We start from the raw sequence: 18,654 nt of genomic DNA on the forward strand, positions 1-18,654 counted from the left end.
AGGAGAGGAGAGGAGAGGAGAGGAGGTAGCAATTTCTTCCCTTAGCACCTGCCAGAGAGTTGGAAAGCTATTGCGAGGAGAAAGGGAAATGGTGAGGGAGCGTTTATCCCCCCAAGAGAATGAGATAAATATCACTGTGAGAGAGATTTTGTACAGAGCTGTAGACCAGCTGGAGTTTTGAGGGAGAGAAATGAGGTTGTTTCATTTGTGCTGAGGCATATGATTTTTCTGACTTCTGTGATATGCTAAATAAAGCCCCGTCTCCCGGAGTTCTGGGATTATGTGAACTTTTTAAAAAAACTTTATAGTAGGATTGTGTTTGTAGATGTCATGCCTGCAGGGAGAAGCTTCAAAACGTGACTCATAAGAGCTTGAAATACCAGAAAGCAATTAAAAAGATTTCAGATGATTAGAAGAAACAAACTCATAATGCTGGAGTCTTACTCATCGTAAATGCTTGTTTTTGACAATTTGGTCTCAGCAGTTCTTAACTCCTCCCGTTGCTAAGACATCTCTAAAACACTTCCACCCCAAAAGCTAGGGCTGTAGGAAGATCTTTTTCCAAAGAAAGATTAATCGAGGGACAGGTGGGTATATCAGTGCTTTTGGGTATATTATGTGAAGCTACAGTGTGTGTGTGCCCAGCTGTACCCAAGAGGGGAGCCAGTTTGGAGGACTGGGTACAGCCAGCTTACCATCGTGTGTCTCTGCTTACTGTACTCAAGTTGCACAGTGGTAGGCACGTTACATACCCAGGTATTCGGGTGATGAGCAGGAAGCTTTATCTAAACATTATCACAGGATAGTATTTTGAATTTTATTTTCATCACAGAGCAAGTTGAAATGAGATCCTTTTTTAATGGTGGGCTATCTATTACTGAAACCCAGTCAGCAGTGTCTTGAGAGCTTTTGTTTCCCAGTATTTGGTTATGTTTTGAAAATGTGTACTATGCTAGACACCCAAGCAATGGTCACACACAGATGAACAGAAGTGTAGAAGTAAAGACACATCGAAATAATAAACAGATCTGCTTCCCTTGGTGTGAAAATATTAGTGTTCATACTATATTTTTGCATGTCCTCCATACACACCATCTATCCCTTTCATAATAAGACTCCCCTTCTAATACGGTACTTCAAGCTCCTTCTCATATTTTCCTGCTGAGTAGGTAAGAGACATTTGGTGGGTGCGATTTGGAACAGGCCAAGCAAAACAAGCAGCTGTTAGCTCCCTGGAAAGTCCCTCCCAATAAAGGCAGTTGTTCAGGCCTCTCTCCACTGATGCCACCGATTTTCACTAAACCTGTAGGAACGTGGTATCCTGGGCTCCAGCAGAGAAGTCCCGCTCCTTGAGCTGCCCCAGGTCACGTCCCTGCTGCAGGAACCTCAGGACCCTTTGGATGCAGATTGGTGTGGTGACACTGCATGCAGTGGATACCCCAGGACACTGGTCTAAACCTCCACTTCCCACACAAGCCTGCAGGCTGTCCTCATGGGGACACACAAGCCTTGCTATTTAAACGAACCGAGCTGGAAAAGCCACCCCTTCACAAAGAAAACCCAGACCAATTTTTCACAGTTTGGTTATTTTGAATGTCGTAACTTTATTGAGACACCAGTAGTTACCACCTTCACTTTGTTAACCACAAATATATAGGACATTGTAAACACAGGTGCCGAGGTGGCGGGGGTCGCTGTAGTGGGATTTGAGGACGGTCGGGGGTGCGGGGAGGAGGGGTGAAGGGACACTCGGGATTAGACAAGACCACTCAGGGGATCCTGTATGCAGCAGGCCATCCGTGAGTCATCGTATATACGTGTATATGTATAGCTTTATATTATACATCCTTTTAAATATATATATATAATATATATACTATACACAGGCAGTAATGTGTCAGGGGAAGGGGCAGGGCAGCCCAGGTGGTGTTACGGATGCCACAGAGGCAGTGGGGAGTTGTTTGGATGGATGGTTTGGACTCACTGCACGAGGTGGCCTCGCTGGGCTCCTTGCCTTGCACCCGCTCTGGAGACCAAAGCCAAGACTCCTGTGGAGGCCATCCCGCTACGCTGCCTTCCCGGGTCCTCCCAGGTGCTCGCGAGGGTGTGGGGACACAAATGCCCTCCTCCCCTGAGGGAACTGCCAGGAATAACGCGGAGGGGAAGGGTGTGTAATGAGGTGATGAACTGGGTGGTGGGGACAGGGGAGAACAGGGCATGGGGACGTGTCCAGAGGTTGAAGCCATAGGTAGAGGTGGGGCAAAGTTTGATCATTCCTTTGCCCTTCACAGCCCCTGCTTTCGTGAAAGTCCCTTACTTGGAGGCTTTGTAAGATAACAAGACATCAATGGGCCATTGCGCCCAACAGGGGATCCATAATCCTCCGTAATCCAGACAAATGGCATGGCAGGAAGAGAGCCTTCTTATCATTTTGCTTATGTAGCCTTCCCTCTGATCTCCTAATCCCTAGAGTGGGACTGATCTCACCAAAGTTTAGGGTCTAAAAGGGACATGTTCCAGCCAGCTGCCCAGGCCTTGCCTACGATCACCAGAAACAGGCAGCACCTTATCAGAAACGCCTAAGATTAGATAAGCGACCCCTTGGGTAGGTCCATTTCCTCAGCCACAGAGACGGCCATATGCCACTGGAAATTGCATTTTAAAGAGCTATGTGCAAACCAGACGAGTCCCACCCCCAGGTCTGTCACCACCAACCCTCCACTGTGAAGGCTCCGAGCACGTCAACCCGAGGAGAGTACGCCTTCTGCCATGAGCAAAGGCAACAAGTTGCCCAAGTATCTACTGTTCGTGTCCCCTGCCATACCAATGCCTTTGCGGTGACGCAAAGCAAGGAGGAAAGGGACAAAGAGATGGGCAGCAGCCCAGATGAAGCCACCTGGCTCACCTCCCATCAGTGCTGGCGCTGAGGGGGAGGCTTGTCCCACCTCAAACCCACTGGAGGCCATCAGATGGTTACGAGGGAGGCGAGCCAAAGACGATAAAGGAAAGCTTTCTCATGAGTCACCCCCACATGATGTTTAGCCATCTATGTAGCTCTGATGGGGGAAGGGGCATGGAAGATAGACACATGCTACACCCTAAAACAGGTCCCCATGTAGACCGCCCCAACGTATGGCCTATACTTCTCCTCATGCACCTGGTCCCTCGCCCCCTCCCTGATGAGATGGGACAGGTAATGGGCAATTCCTCCCAGAAAGGACAACATATTTTTATGCTGAAGGTTGATTATTTATAGCCGCCGCCGCCTCCTCCTCCTCATGGCTTCCCCTACACACCCAAAATGAAAGCATGAAGGATGACACGGATGAGTCTGGGTGAGTACAACTAGTTTTTCTCCTCCTCCACCTCGTTATTCTTTCATTCCACTCCCCCATTAGGAGAGATGGACTGGAGGGAGCTCCCCCCACAGCCACAGACATAACAAATCTCTCTCAATAAAGTAACCCCCTCCCAAGCCTAAATATTAGGCTGATCCCACAGAAAATAAAAGAAGCCTGAGGGGCTTCCCTCTGAAAAATACCCCTCCTATGTACAGTATTGCTTTCGCTCGCAGCCACAGAGCACAGGACGTTTGCCCAGGCCCTCCTTGTATGTCTACAGGGGTGGTTGGTCCCCCTTTCCCATCATCAGCAACCACCAGCAAGGGAGGGCAAGCCATGGGGATAGCAGCCAGCAGCACAAGTCTGCAAGTGACAGGCTTGCCTCTCACCCCTGTGGAGGTCTAGCAGCTCCTGAAAGCTGGTAGGAGCAGGTAGAAACCGTGCCCACATGCAACGGAGAACAACTGTTCCCCCTTCCCTCTTGGGGTCTGCAACTCAGCATTGTCTACCCCTTCTCTACTGCTGTGGGGCAGCTGGAGAGTAGTGCTAGGAGGACTGGTGATGTGGGTGAAGGAAGGCTCAGTGTCCTCCAGATGAGATGTTTGCACAACCACAGGCCATGCCTGCGTCTGATCCTCTTGGCTCCAAGGGATGCTACAGGGAATGGGCCAAACGCTCAGGTGAAGCACCTGTGGATGCTAGATCTGCTCCTGATCTCTGCTACTTGGGTCAACGTTGCATGGACCACGGCAGCTGCTCAGGGGATAGAGCTCCTCAAGACATACCCCACTGCTTGTGCTCTGAGAGGTCTGTGCTGAAAATTGCCCATTTGGCTATTGCTCGGTTATTTCCCTTTAGGCACAGACGTTAATTTTATCCCGGAATAAATAGTGTGCTTCCGGAGCTGTGTCTTGACTTGAAGCAAAATCACGAGGAGTGTGGAGTAATGTCCATACGAGCTCTATCCGAGAGGCACTACTGCCACCTAGGTGAGGCTTTAAAGACATACCAGATGCTGCAGAAGGAGCACTAAGGTATAATATATTCAAAGTACAGCAGGACCAGCGTTCAGAGAGCCCAGCCCGGCACAAACCAACTTTGCAAGGATGGAGGAAATTCTCCCCTTGCTGTGCTGACCGCCCCATCCGAGTGAGAGATGAAGCCCACTTACGGACCCTCCACTGCTCGGCGGCCGCACAGTGTGACGGCAGCCACGTTTCTTTCTAGGGGGTCCTGCTCCATTCCCGTGTGCTCAAGGTGGTGCCAGCGAGAGGCTTTGCACTCTGCTACCAGAGGAAGGGAGGAGGATGCAGCAGCACACTGAGGAGCTTTCTTCTCCTCCTCCTGCCCAGGGTGAAACGGCAAACAGACGAGGGGAAACACACCTCCATCTTAACCCAAAGGGAAGGAACAGCTCTCACAGCGCTGCCCCTCTGCTCTGCTCTCTCAAGCCCCTTGCTTTCATCTACAGCAAAATCTACAAAAAGCTGCAGTTTTTTGATTGTACCTGCAAATACTCCTCTTTCCCTTCCCATTTTCTCTCTTTGCACTCCCTCCCCTCTCCCGCTTCTCCCCAAACCCTCACAAAATAAAGCATTTCCCCACTCACACGGAAGGGCACCCTTGCCCCCCAAGCAGCCCCTCCCTCCACCCTTGCACGCCTGCATGCCAGCTCTCAGCCTGCCCCCCTTCTACCCTCCCCTCCCTGAGCCAACAGGCCCTCGGGCCCAATTTGGATGCTCCCGCATCTCCTGCAGCATGGAGCAACATCGCCTCGCCTAGGAACGCCTCTTCCCTTCCACCTCCAGCATCCTTCCCCCCTGCCCCACTGATGGAGGGAGAGGAGGGAAGGGGGGACCTCCCTCAGTGACAGATTTTGGGACATGTTGGTGCTGGCCGGTAGTTCTAGGGGGTAGAGAGGGAAGAGGCGATGGGGAACCCTTTTTCTTTTTTTTTTTTAAAAACAATAAATAAAAACAGATGACCCAGAAGGCTGGAGCATAGCTGAGAGCCACCTCTTGTGCCACTACGCACGTCTGGTTTGTGCCTCGGCTTGCTGCCGGCAGTGGGAAAGGGGGCAGAAGGGAAAGGGGACGGGGAAGGGGCATCGGCGGCTCAGTAGTTCTGCGTTTGGTACCCCTGTGTCTCGGTGTCGAAAGCATCTGCCGGAGGAGGCTGCTGGTACGTCCCCACCGCGTCCGTAGCATCCTCCTCGTTCGTGTAGGGAGCGTAAGGCATGCCGGAGTCCTGGCTGGGGTCCATGTAGTCCTGGGAGAAGAGGGCCGAGTCGGCGCCCAGCCGGAAGCGCTTATACGCCAGGAACGCCTGGCCCACCTTGAAGGGAGGATGGGAAGAGATGGGAAGCAGAGAGGGGATGGGAGAAAGAGAAAGGGGAACGTACCGAGAGAGAGAAACAAACAAAAGGAGGGTTAGTAGTGGTTACGGGTTAGTGCGCGAAGCCTGTCCAGGTTCAGGCTGCCCTGCAGAAAGCACCAGCTCCGTGGCAAGGAGAAGAGGGACAAGCTGCAATGGGGTGGCCAGCAGGGAGCCTGGGCATGTGGCTCAGCATCTCAGACCCCAGCAGGCACGGCTCATCTTCCCAGAGCATCCCCGAGAGAGGTGAGCAGTCTGGCAGGTCATGAACTGCCCCACAGGGGAGAGTTTGGGGAATGAGGGCTGGGAGGAATGGAGAAGATACAGTGGTTGGGGCAGAAGGCATCTCCTGGCTGAAATATTAGGTCTGAGCAGTCATCAGAAGAAAGGCACAAGTGTTACACAGCATTAGTTAGGGTGAGGGAGAGAAGGGGCAGAGGAGGAACACGCGAACGCCCATGATCAGAGCGTTGGAGCCAACTGCTCGACAGCCTCCTTCATCTGCACCCCTTGTCCCTACCCCCAGGCTCGCCACCAGTGAGGGGCATTATGGCAGCAAGGACGGGGAGTTGGGGAACAGCGTGTTGTATTCCTCCTGAAAAGTAATGTCTCTGAGTCGCCGGAAACCCAGAAAGGTGAGGAAGCCCTGTGAGGAGAGAGAGAGGTGTGGGGAGGAGAATCAGTGAGAAAGAACATGCCAGAGCGTTTGACTGAAATTAAAAATAAAAATAAATAAAAACAAAAACAAAACCACAAGGACCTGGGGAAGAGGATGCCTTTAGCCACTCGCAGCCCATGCATCAGGGAGGACCCTGCAGGTGGTGGGAATATCTCTCTCCAAAAGGGTCCTGGGGGACCCCTTGCATGAGCCTTGGTTCCCATCACACTTTCTGCTGGAGCTGAAGGGACGCCACTGCTTGCCTTTGGCAGCACTCAAGCAAGAGGCTTGGCTTGCGGGGTGGTCACACTGCTGCCCCTGGCCCCTGCTGCCACTTTGGCTGGTGCTCAGTGCTTGGCAGCCCCCCTCCCTAACAGCTCCGTTGCCTTTTCGGCACCCTTCCTACCTGCCCTTGCCCAACACAGGAGATAAAGCTACGAGGACTCGGTACTTTCAGAGATGGGATGAAGATTGCAGGGGCTCTATTTATATTGCACACCACAGTCTGCCCAGTGAACGGGGAACAAGGGATTGCCGGGAAAGGGAAGTCTAAAAAGCCTGCACTGTCATCTTCTGAAAAAGCCATTCCCGAGTGGAGCTGCAGTCATGGGTGCAGCCTGCTTCCCCAGAGCTGGGAGGGATGTGGCTACAGCCTCTTGTGGCCACCAAGGGCTTTTCATGTGATGGGGATGAAGCAGAGAGAGTGGTGAACCCCCAGTCTGTAGCTCCCTTCTCTGCTTAGCACTGATGAGCTGAAAGTGCAGTTAAAATCCTTTCATGCGCAGGGAAATGACGCTTGGGGAGGCTGGCTTGCACAAGGTCATTCTGGAGGTTTGTCAAGGACACTCTTGACTGGAGTCTGTGTGAAGTCTCCTTCCACATACGTTCTGGTGTCCTTGCTTCCCAGGTGTATTGGGTTTACGTGGCAAGGGTTCGGTAGTGGGGGGCCGCAGGGGTGGCCTCTGTGAGCAGAGCCCAGCAGCTGCCCCATGTCAAAGCAGAGCCAGCTCCAGCCGGCTCCAAAAGGGACCTGCTGCTGGCCAGAGCCGAGCCAGGGAGCGACGCTGGGGGGGGCTTTGGGAGAGCAGATTTAAAGAAGGGATGAAAAAACCTGCTGTGTGACAGCAGCTGGGAGAGAGGAATGAGAAATGTGAGAGAAGCAGCCCTGCAGGCACCAAGGTCAGTGCAGCAGGATGGCAGGAGGTGCTCCAGGCACACAGCACAAGTTCCCCTGCGGCCTGTGGAGAGGCCCCTGGTGGAGCAGGCTGTCCCCCTGCAGCCCACGGGTCCCACACGGAGCAGATCTCCACGCTGCAGCCCGTGGAGGAGCCCCCGGTGGAGCAGGTGGATGTGGCCTGGAGGAGGCTGCGGCCCATGGAGAGCCCCCTCAGGAGCAGGCCCCGGGCCGGAGCTGCAGCCCGTGGAGAGGAGCCCACGCAGGAGCAGGGGGCCTGGGGGGAGCTGCCGCCCGTGGGGGACCTGTGCTGGAGCAGTTTGCTCCTGGGGGATGGACCCCGTGGGACGGAGCCGTGTGGGAGCAGTTCTTGAAGAGCTGCTGCCTGTGGGCAGCCCCCGCAGGCTCAGTTCGGGAAGGACGGCATCCCGTGGGAGGGACCCCACGGGGAGCAGGGGCAGAGAGGGACCGTAAAGGAGCTGCGGAGACAAAGCCTCAGGGACTGACCGCAGCCCCCATTGCCCTGCACTGCTCAAGGGGAGGAGGTAGAAGAGGGTGGATGGGGCGAAGGTGGTTTTGGTTTGCTTCTAGTTCTCACTGCTCTAGCCTGTTAGCAATAGGTAATAAATCACATTAATCTTCCCATGCTGAGTCTGTCTTGCCCATGACAGCACTTGGTGAGTGATCTCCCTGTCCTTATCTCAACCCATGAGCCCTTTCCCATCATATTTTCTGCCACTGTTCTTTTTGGGACGAGGAATGATAGAGCGACATGGTAGAGCCTAGTTGCCCACCAGTGTGAAACCACCACGCCAGGTTTCCCTCTCAGCCACCCCTCCTCCTGCTTTTCCCTCTCTGAAGCCATGTGAACTGGGATCCCATAGCCAGTCACCTCCCGTTCCCCACAAGCTAACACACTGCAGAGGACACTTGATCCGATGTCATGGCTTCTCTACTCACCCAGGTGAAGATGGAGAAGAAGGAGAACGTGATGGCTGCTCGGGCTGCATCCCCTCCCTCGTTCATTGGGTTGTCCTCTTCTTTTGAAGCTTGCCACTGGTTGGTCAGAAAGCAGAAGCCAACGAACCACAGGAATGCCCAGAAGGCTGGGACGGACCACCACCAGCATGCCAAAGGGGAAGGGGAGGGAGATCAAGAAGGCACGTATGAGCACAACGCAAACACATCGCGTTTCTCTGGAAACTGCAACCCGACGAGACCCAGCAGTGCACTGCAGGCTGGGCCAAACTCTGGCTGTGCAGGCTTTCTAAGCCCAAGTGAGTAGGTTCACTGACAGCTAAACCATCAAGGTGATGATAGGTGCCTGCAGAAAGTACCTCAGGGGAGTCAGCGGGAGGAGGTTTTGTTTGCTTGTGCTTGGATTGATCACAGGACCTGCATTTGGCTCTCAGTACAAGAGCAATCACCACTGCTTCACCACCCTGTCCTGCAAGGACAAGTGAAGAGCAGCTCCTTCCAAGGGAGCTGCAGGAGGAGCAGCCAGCCTGCAGTTGCACAACAACTGGCCTTTGCTTAGGTCAGCAGCGATGAAAGCCCTTATCCTGAGGAAAGGTGCTGAGATATCATCAATATCCTGCATCCCTGGGAAAGGGGTTGGGTAGCAGGGAGCTGGGCATCCAGGTTGGCATCTGGTGGGGAGGAGAAGGACTCGCCCTCTCTCCAGGAGTAACCAGATGACCGGCAGCCATGGAAATGGGCATTTGGAAGTGGCAGCCAAGCAGTGCTTCATCTGTCCCCTTCTCTGCACCATTACCTGTGTGTGGGACTGCTAGGCTAAACGTGAACAAACTTGTAAGCCACAAGTCCTCAAAAAGTTCACATGTCCGCATGAAATCCTCAACTTTTTTTTTTATGTTAAAATATATATGGTTCAAACACCTGGAGCTGGAGAAGAAGGGAGCACCGTCTCCAGACACCAACACTTGGCCTTATCAAGCATAAGCATGGGGGAGACGAGACCTGCTGATCCTAAAGGACTCCCTCAGCTATTCCTACGGAGAAGAACGAAGGCAGTGGCCAGCACTCTCCGCGGAGGAGAGCAGCACTGTGCCAGCCAGCCAGGAAGCTCACCCGAGACACCGATGTCCGAGAGCACTGCCTTCTTGCGGTCCTTGACGCTGCTGATCTGCGGGAAGTAGGCATCCAGAGCCAGGTAGAGAAGGCAGCTGAGGAAGGCGAGGACACCCACGGTAATGCCATAGTTGCAGGCGTTGCGGTTGCGGTTGAAAATGCAGTGCTCCTGCGAATCGTCCACGCGGTTCACGTACCCTTCATTGACAATGGAGCCAAACACCACGATGGAGAACACCTGGGGGGGATGGAGGTGGGAGGCACATCAGGGCAAACCCCTCTGGACCAGCACCGGGGAGCTCCCACAAGCGCGGCTGCCCTCCACCCAGATCTCTCCGTGCTGGGCTCCCGTCCCACAGCCTCGCCTGGACGGTGGCCCCGGGGAGTTGTATTTTATTTCAGAGGATTAGCTTAAAATAGGGCACTTCTGGATGCTTTTTTTTTTTTTTTCATCCATTTGATCCAAACCGATGTAAAGCAGCCTCAGCCCGGAGGAAGGGTGGCTTCCCGTGGACACATGGGGAGGTGACGTGGAGTGTAAATTCGGATAAGGCTTTGGTGCAGGCGCCTGCGTGCAAGAGCTACCAGCAGCAGCAATCTGCTTACTTTGCACTTTTTCTCCTACCCACTCCTTTCCCTTCTAGGAAGTCATTGTTTCCACCACGCATTTGTTCTCCAATTTTATCCATGAAGCTACTGAGCTCCTTTCCCCGTTCTCCCTCCCACAGCCTCAGCTCCTCCTGCTGACCTGCCGGGCTCCCGCTCTCCCCTCCCCCTTGCTTGGGCTTTTTTATTTATTTTAAAAAGCATTTTATCACCTCTTACAGCCATTTAGAAGATCTAACAGGATGGGTAGCTTCCCTCCTTCTCCTCTCTTCCCACTGCTGTTGCTCTATCTGCTCCCGTGCCCTGGGTCGCTGAGACCATCCACTTTTGCCTGCTCCATCTCCCAGCCCACCACATCCCCCACCCCGCCCAGGCCATTTACTGCCAGGATCTGCTTTTGCAAGATTTCTGACTCTTGCACTCGCTGTCACCGTGGCTAATGCCAAAAGCTGATCACAGCTGCAGGAGAAGGGCCCCCATCAGCACTCCCTACCCGCCACCGCCACCGCCGCTGCACGTTATTTTAAACCAGGTAGAATTAAGGATGAGGCCAGGTAGAAAGGCCCTAATCCGCAGCTGCCAGTTTAATCTTCGCTCACCGACTTAGCCTTTGTCACCTGCCGCAAGGCCAGCCCTCTTTGACACAGCAGGCTCACCATGGCAGAGAGGTATTTATGGCAGCCCCAGTCCTTCATCTCAACCAAACAGCTTCCCCGTGCAGCCGCAGGAGAAAGAGAGGAAGATGAAGGTGGCACTTGCAGGTTTTTCTTTGCAGGGTATCTCCAGACCCTTGGTGGATGCCCCAGACCCACATTCCAGATATCTGCTGTTTGACCAACAGCATCAAGAGCCAGAGGAACCCTGACAGCCCTCAACGGTGTCCACATTTCAGCTGCCAAGCTCTAACACGGATCTACTGACACCCGTATAATTTTTTCACTCAAAAGCTCGTAATTTGGTCCCATGTGTGTGTTGCTGATGTTGGGCGTGTTTTTGACACACTACTGTAATCTCACAAAGCTGGGAGATGGTGCTCCTAAGCATCAGGACTGTATGGGTTCTCTGAATGTTGGCAAGAGATTTTAAAGATAGGAGATAAAACAGCTGATTTCTCCTCCTCCTTCCTGAAAATCAAAATTGATCACACTTTGCTCAAATTGCCCATGAAAAACACAAGCCAATAAAAATCTCTTACGCCCAAAGCAAAGGTCTGGTCTTCGAGATTTCAGTCTGAATGGTTTAGAAAGGCAGCAAGTCACAGACAGTTGCACACAGGGTCTTTCAGCGGGAGGTCTCCCACACGTTACCGGCAGGCTGGGCTGGCAGTACGTGCTCTATTCCTCCGACCTACCGGAGGGCCAACAGACTGCTCGAAGTGAAGTCCAGGCGCTGCCAGGGCTGCCAGTGCCACCTGAAACACCAGCCTCCTGACACTGAGGTTACAAAGCGGGTGCCTGGTTTCCTGCAGCATTAGATGGAAAGCAGGGCTTCACTTTGGAAGACGAGAAATAGCCTCAAAAGAGGCTTAGCCTGGTGTTCGTTTTTGTTTCAGGGCTCAATAATGGTGAAGTGTTGACTCCCTGAGTCAGGTCAACCCTTGCAACACCTCTGTATTGAGTCTCTGCTTGCTCGTTTTGGGATGAGTGAACTTCTGCAACTGCCTCTCCCCAGAGACACCTCTGGTTACTCTGTTCCTACCATGATACACGTCTTCTTTGGGCTCGTATCTCTTGGTTTGCCGCCGACCTGGAAGGGCTCTCACCGAGCACAAGAAGCCTCAATAGTAATTCCTTTTTGCATCTGTCCCTTCATACCTGCCTACATCAGCACTTCCTAAAGAAACAGTTGAGTGCACAAGACCAGAGGGACATCCCCATCCCCCTAAATTTTCCAGCAGGAGGCTGAAGTGCTGAGTATTTAACCCACGGCAGCTACGTCTTGGCATAGGTGGTGGGTGGAAGCTCGCTGACTTAGCGAGGCCTCTTGGAAAGACGAAGCTTTTTGTGTTTCCTTGATTTCGTAAGCTGCGCGTGTGCCAAGATAATCCAGGCGGCAGGTGCAGCATGAATGCCTGCCTGGATTATAAACAAAGCACCACGAGCCTGCGAGGAGGAAGCATTTATGTTCCCGTTGTCGGCACATCTGCACCGCTTACCAAGAAACGCCAGCCGCCTTCCTTCCCCCGCGCGTTGCTGCTCCTTGCTATCTGTAGAACTGAAGCACCCCCATTTCGCGTGGCGAGTCCCCGCTGCACAAAGCTTTGTATACAGAGACTAAGAGAATGCTCCAAAACACACGTACAGCTGGGAGGTGACTTGCAGGAGGCTGGTGCAAAGCCCTGCATCCCGATATCCCCCACAGCAGCAGAGTGCTCTTGCTGGGGACCTCTCCCCTGCTCTGCAGAGGGAGATAACTAGCTCCTTTCCTGTGCGTGGTCGTGGAAACCAGGCAGGCATTTTCCTTTTGGAGTGGCCTCATTTCTTTGGCGAGGCTGTTCAAGGAACTTGACGGGGCTTAAAGTAACCAGATTTTTAGGTTGGGCAGGTTTCCTCAGGCCTCCGGGAGCAACGCTAACCAGGCAGGTGTGACATCTCTTTGGAGGTGCATGCTCATGGCATAAGCAGTAACATATTCAGCTGTTGACTAGAAAAAGGGGCAGAAAAGAGCACTTAGAGGGGATCTGGGCAAGCCGCCTGCTGCTGGGACCCTGTTTTCACTGCTCCTTTGACAGCACATCATCACGGGCTGCTGCAGTTATTTCCCTGGGTTTGTTTTAACTGAAGGGCTCTGAGGCACCTGGCGAAGCCCAGAGCTGGGCACTTTGCAAAGCTGACACAGACAGAGGAACTCGCTGAGAGACACCGAAAAAAAAATGAGCTTAATGCTAGGGCACTGCAGGACGAGACGGGGGGAGGCTGAGAGTTGTCCTGCCCTGGTTTCCCAAGGGCTGTTACAAGGGTGTGAAGGCTTACAATGGGAAAAAAAGTGCCGAGCGGACAAAAAGCTGCATCCCACCATGAAAGACCTCTTTTTTTTCCCACCAGAGATCTGCTTTGGCCAGGCACAAACTCCTGAGCATCATGTGAGGTCTCCAGCGCGCTGCCCATCCCCAGCCCCGGGCATCATGTGATGGGCCTCGGGTGCCCTGCTAGGATTTTCCTGCACCTCCTCCCAGGAATTTGTCACAACTCCTTCCCTAAAATCCCCACGAGGGCCGTATCAGGGATGAGGCTGCTTTGGCTTGCTGCAGTGCCCTCCGGCCACGGGCTCTGCTGCCCTGCCTGCTTCCTCTCCCCCTCCCCAGCCCCCTGTTTTATTCTATTAGGGAAAGGAAACGGTTTGGGGACATAATATTGCTTGCGGGACTTCAAATCAAATCCATCTCGGGCAGAATGAGGCAATAACCTCTCCTGTGCCTGATCTGGTAGCAACCAGGAATAAATCTGTTTAAAAACGCGAGGACAAGGGAGATATCAAATGCCGGCCTGGCAGAGATGAGGGGGTTTTCATTTTCGTTCAGTCGCGGTTTCTGAAAAGCTTTGGAGAGCCCTGCGCAGCCATAGATTATTATCATCATCATCATCATCATGAAATCTCCTTGTATTTAGCTCGTTTTCAAGAAAACACACGCGGCTTTTGGTACGCGTGGGACCGGCAGCTTGGAAGCAGAAGGCCTCTGTTTATCCCTCGCAGCTGGCACTGCACGGACAGCGGTGTCCTGACGAGCCCTGACCCTGGAGCATCCCCCCATGTTGGCAGGGGGGGGCTCAGCCCTCGATTCCTCCAAAATGGGTGGCGTTAACCCCCAGCCCCTTTCCCGGCCTGCCAGCCACATGGCACCGGCTTCCCCGGGCTGAGCTGGAGCAGGTGATGCGGGGAGGGGGAGAGGCTCCACATCCCTAATTCCTGCATCCTTAATTCCTGCCGTGGGATCCGGAGCAGGCTCTCCTCCCCAGCCAGCTCTTTTTCACGCCTGGCTTGGCAGCAATTAACCCTTCTGCTGCCCACGTTTGGGAGCCCACGGCTGCTGGGAAGCCCTCGGGGCAGCGGATGGCAAGGGAGGAAGAGGTTTCCTGGGGGCACTGCGGGAAGCTCCATCCTGTTTTACGCTCTTCCCATGGCCAAACAGCAGCTTCTGTCCCACTGCTCCTAGTGACAGCTCCCTTGGGCCGTACCCTGCCTTCTCCATGCTAGCATCCAGGTCCCTCTGTGCTTTCCTGACTGCCCCCCACATCGCCAAGTGGCTGCTCAGCAAAGTGACCCCAAATCGCACCTTTTTCCACCAGGAAGAGTTCTCTTTTACTCAGAGCAAATTTTTTTGCTTGTATTTCAACATCGCCTTCGGTCCCTCTGTGCCGCTTCTCAGATTTTTATCTGCAGATGCCATTAACGGGTGATTTGTTCCTGCTCCAAGGTCTTTCCTGGAAATGTCACGCTGGGCACAGCACAACCTGCTGCGCCCAGCCCCGAAGCACACCATGGCTGTGCACATCCACTGCCCGTCTTTTGGCACGGCCTCACGCCCAATCCCACCGACAGCGGCCCCCAAAAGCCCCCGTGATGCTGACACACAAAGCGGACCTTGTGAGGAACCGTGCCCGGAGCTTAACTCAGAGCAGAAGTCGCTTTCCTTTTATCGCGTGCCAACACCATGCAGCCACTGGCCAAAAAACACGTGAAGGAGAGGAGGCAGAGGGCACGAGCTGCTGCGGACCCTCGGAGCCAGGCACAACCTCCAGTGGCAGGGAGAACCTCAGGTCCTCCAAGGATGTTTGACCCTCCAGAGCACCAAAGTAACCTGAGCTGGCGGACGGACGCCCCAGAATCGCTAACCTCCTTCCGCAGTTCAGCATCCTCCCTTCCAAACCCATCCCATCTCTTCCTCGGCGAGGAGCAACGTAAATAACCCGCTGCCAGCCCATCCGCTCCTGACCTCGCGGCCCTTCGTCGCCGCCGCCTGAATTGGGCTGCAAGCTCCGTGGGCACGAGCCAGCTTTGCTGCCCGTTGGTAAAGTGCCATACGCACTCGGGTGTCGTAACCGTCTGCTAAAACACGGCGCGGCCCCAGCACAAGGTCATTGCCTCGGGAAGCAGCCGTAAGATGTTCTGCTCTTAATTAAAGCTCGTCACATGCAGCTGGCCAAAAGGAGTCTCCAGCTAGCCACGGGGAGCGGATGGGCCTGCAAGGCGACGAGGAGGCGAAAGGCACACAGGATCTGAGGAGGCATCAAAGCGTTTCCATTAGGTCCTGGGGTGGGAAGGGAGGACTCCTGGGAGAGCACGGCGAGGACGAGCCCTTCGTTGACAGAAGGGTTCGGCTCGCGGAGCCGGCAATACGCAGACTAAGTGCAGATGCGCTCGCCGCCTGTAAATGCACCCAGGGGAGATCAGCAGGGAAGGAGAAGCACCATTTAAACCGAAGGGCATAAGAGCACGGAAAGAAACGGGTAAAAAAACCAGCCGTGAATAGATTTGCCCTGATGGCCCTGAGCATCTCAGCGTCTGAAGTCTCTCCCAGAGGGAGTGAGAAGGGCGAAACAACCACGAACCATTTTTTTTTTTTTTTGAGCAAAGTTCAGCTGATTTATGGAAGGGGCCATACAGGCCCCTTGTGACAGCCTGAGATGGGGCTTCAACACCCGTCAGGACCCTTCTGGGACACAAGTTTTGGGGGAAAAAAGTCATGACTAAATATACGGGGGCAGCTTGTGGCTCCCTGGCTCTGGGGAGGGAGAGATGCTCAGGAGGACACACCAGGCCAAGCAGGTGGAAAAGCACAGGGAGGAACCTGTTGTTGGGGAGAAGAAAGGTGCACGCCGGGTCCCTTGCTGCCCCGCAGCAGCTCCAGCTCCTGCAATAGGACACGAGTTCCCACAGCCCCATACGGGTCCATCCCACAGCACCTGGGGTAAAGCCCAGCCTGTCCTCTGTCAAGGTCAGACCCGCAGCGATGGGGAAACACCGTGGGGTGCCAGGGAGAGGCTGGTCCCCAGGACGTGCTCCTTGCTGGGGGGACCTGGGAGCATGGGGCTGAGCTCAGAGAGCGACCCGACAGCACCTGAGACACTCTGGAGCAGAGCAGGTGCCCCCCCCCAAAAAAATATATCCATATTTCCTGCTCTCTCTCTGCCTCACCTTTGGGAAGCCAGAACCCCGCAGTGCTCGAATGAAGTCACGAAGGAGGGAAAAAAAAAAAAAAAAGGAAAGGAAAAAGAAGGCGGCAGAGAGGGAGAAAGAGGAAATTCTGTCACAGAGATTAGAAGCAGGCGAGCCTTTGTAGGTCACCCCGCGCCCATCACCCCCGGGCAGGCACGCTGCCTCTGCTCTGCCCGCTCGGGGAAGGCGTCGCGTGTCCCCCTCACCCAGCAGCAGCGCAGCGGTCACAAGCCTGGCTGTAAACAAGCCCGGACAGACTGACGGACAGACGGACAGACCACCCCCCAGCGTTAATCGCATCCCCAGCCATCCAGCAGCTCTCCAGCCACCCTCGAGTCACGTCACCCGCAGACAGGACCCCCGCGGACGGAGGGACGGCACCCCCCGTGGCCACCTTCCCTTTAATCCCCCGCTCCCCTCGCGCCGCTTATTGCATTTTATTTTATTTTCTCATGTCAGGCAGCTCGCGCCTCCCCCTCCGGTGCGCATGTGTCCCCCGGCTCCCTCTCCCTGCCCTCCCTCCACTGCTCCCGGCCCAGACCTCAATCTCTCCCGCGCCGGCTGCCCGCCGCAGCTCGCTCCCTTAATCCCAATGACCTTCTTGCGGGGACGCGCTGGCGTAGGGTGGGATGGGGGGAAAACGTTGCGGGGAAAAGCAGCTGGGGAGGGGTGAGAGGAAGAAGAGGAAGCACAGAGCCCCCCCCAGCAGCCCCCCAGCCGCTCGCCCAGGCACGGCCAAGCCCCGCACACCCTGCGGCATCACCCCAAAGCTCTCCCCCCGTGTGGCCCTATATCCAGGATGCACGGGGGGCGGTGTGCAGGCGCGTATGTGGATATATGTGCGTGGATGTGTTATATATGGAAATACGGACACAGGAGATGGACGCAGACACCCAAACATGCATATCGCTGGGTGTGTGTGCACGGGTACGTATGCACCGAGGCGCAGCAATGTATATCCACATATGCGCACAGCTCCACGTACACGCAGACTATAGCTAATATATATCACAACGTATATAATTGTCCTAGCGTGAATAATGGCATGTATTATGCAATCTATATCACATGCAGCGATTTAAGAGATCTAACAAATGAGAAGGATATTGTGTCTATATAGAGAGAATGAGGGTGTACATATAGATATAGATATATATATAGGTATGTATGTGCAGGGGGAGGCGAGGACCGTGCCGGCTGCCAGCCCTGCAGCCGGGGGGGGCCTCCCCCGAGCCCGTCCCGGTCCAGCCCCGTTCCCGACCCGCTCCAGCCCCGCTCCCGTCCCGGCCTCACCCAGGAGAGGAGCCGCAGCAAGGTGTGCGGCTGCCGGAGGAAGGCCTGCGGGTCGAAGGCGCCGCCGGCTTTCCCCGCTCCGAAGGCGCCCCCGTCCATGGCGGGGCCGCGCCGAGCCGTGCCGAGCCGTGCCGAGCCGGGCAGCGCCGCGCCTGGCAGCCCGGCGGCGGCGGACACGAGCCGTGCGCGTTCACGCCGCCACCGCCGCCGCGGGGGCGCGCCGCGCGGGAGCGCTCACCCCCCCCCCACCCCCCTCCCCCCGCACACACACACACACGTGTTTTTTAAATTTTTCTTTATTATTATTATTATTAATATTTTTTAGGTCTATTAGTGGGAGAGGGGAGGTGGTGCAGGGAGCGAGGTCGAGGCTGCGGAGCATCCCGGGCAGCTCCCGTCTTGTGGACCCCGGCACACGTGTGCCCGCGTTACTGGCACGATCCCCCTGGGATTTCGGATTTGAGGCTCTCTGGGAGGTGCTCCCTGCAGGAGGCACCCGGCTGGCTCCAGCCTGGGAGCGCTGAGCTCACGGCAGCCCCATCCCAAGGGACCAGGATGAGGTTTGGGGATGCTCTGGGGGGGAACCTGAGGGACATCACGTCCTCCAGCAAGGTGCCCGCACCCTGGTTTCCATCCCAAAGAAGCGATTAGGTGAGGACCATCATGTCACGGTGACATCCGTGGCTGCCTGGCGTTGAGGCCAGCCTGGGCACGGCCAAAGCCCAGCTTTGCTCTGCACCACGTTTCCACCAGGCAAACCTCGGGACGTCTCCGGCTCCTTATTGCTAAAAAACTGAGCTCAAAGGCTGACAAAGCAACACGACCGGCTGAACTGCTTCTGGCCCCGTTGCCTCCGGACCACACCTGTGCACAGACCCGTTCTAGCAGCGAGAGAGCAGGCTGCGGACCGGTTCCGTGGGGAACGTGCTCAGCTCGCTCCGGCACCACTTCGTCCTGCCCCA

General features: G+C 55.0%; 1 protein-coding gene across 2 annotated transcripts; it reads right to left on the minus strand.

Annotated features, from left to right (window-relative positions):
• Nucleotides 1-1,579: 1,579 nt before the first annotated feature.
• Nucleotides 1,580-17,871, minus strand: SYNGR1 (synaptogyrin 1). 2 transcript variants are annotated; one of them, XM_048069749.2, is made up of 4 exons: nucleotides 17,693-17,871; nucleotides 9,638-9,875; nucleotides 8,507-8,652; nucleotides 1,580-6,360 (listed from the first exon to the last, which is right to left on the minus strand). In XM_048069749.2, the coding sequence occupies exons 1-4, from the start codon at nucleotides 17,789-17,791 to the stop codon at nucleotides 6,262-6,264; spliced, it is 582 nt and encodes a 193-aa protein (XP_047925706.1). In that variant the 5' UTR covers nucleotides 17,792-17,871; the 3' UTR covers nucleotides 1,580-6,261. The 2 variants fall into 2 exon arrangements, with proteins under 2 accessions (XP_047925706.1, XP_047925705.2); XM_048069748.2 differs by having other exon boundaries at nucleotides 1,580-5,675; nucleotides 17,693-17,870.
• Between the last annotated feature and the right edge of the window lie 783 nt (nucleotides 17,872-18,654).

Source organism: Anser cygnoides, chromosome 1 (assembly GCF_040182565.1).
Source record: "Anser cygnoides isolate HZ-2024a breed goose chromosome 1, Taihu_goose_T2T_genome, whole genome shotgun sequence".
Classification (NCBI taxonomy): Eukaryota; Metazoa; Chordata; class Aves; order Anseriformes; family Anatidae; genus Anser; species Anser cygnoides.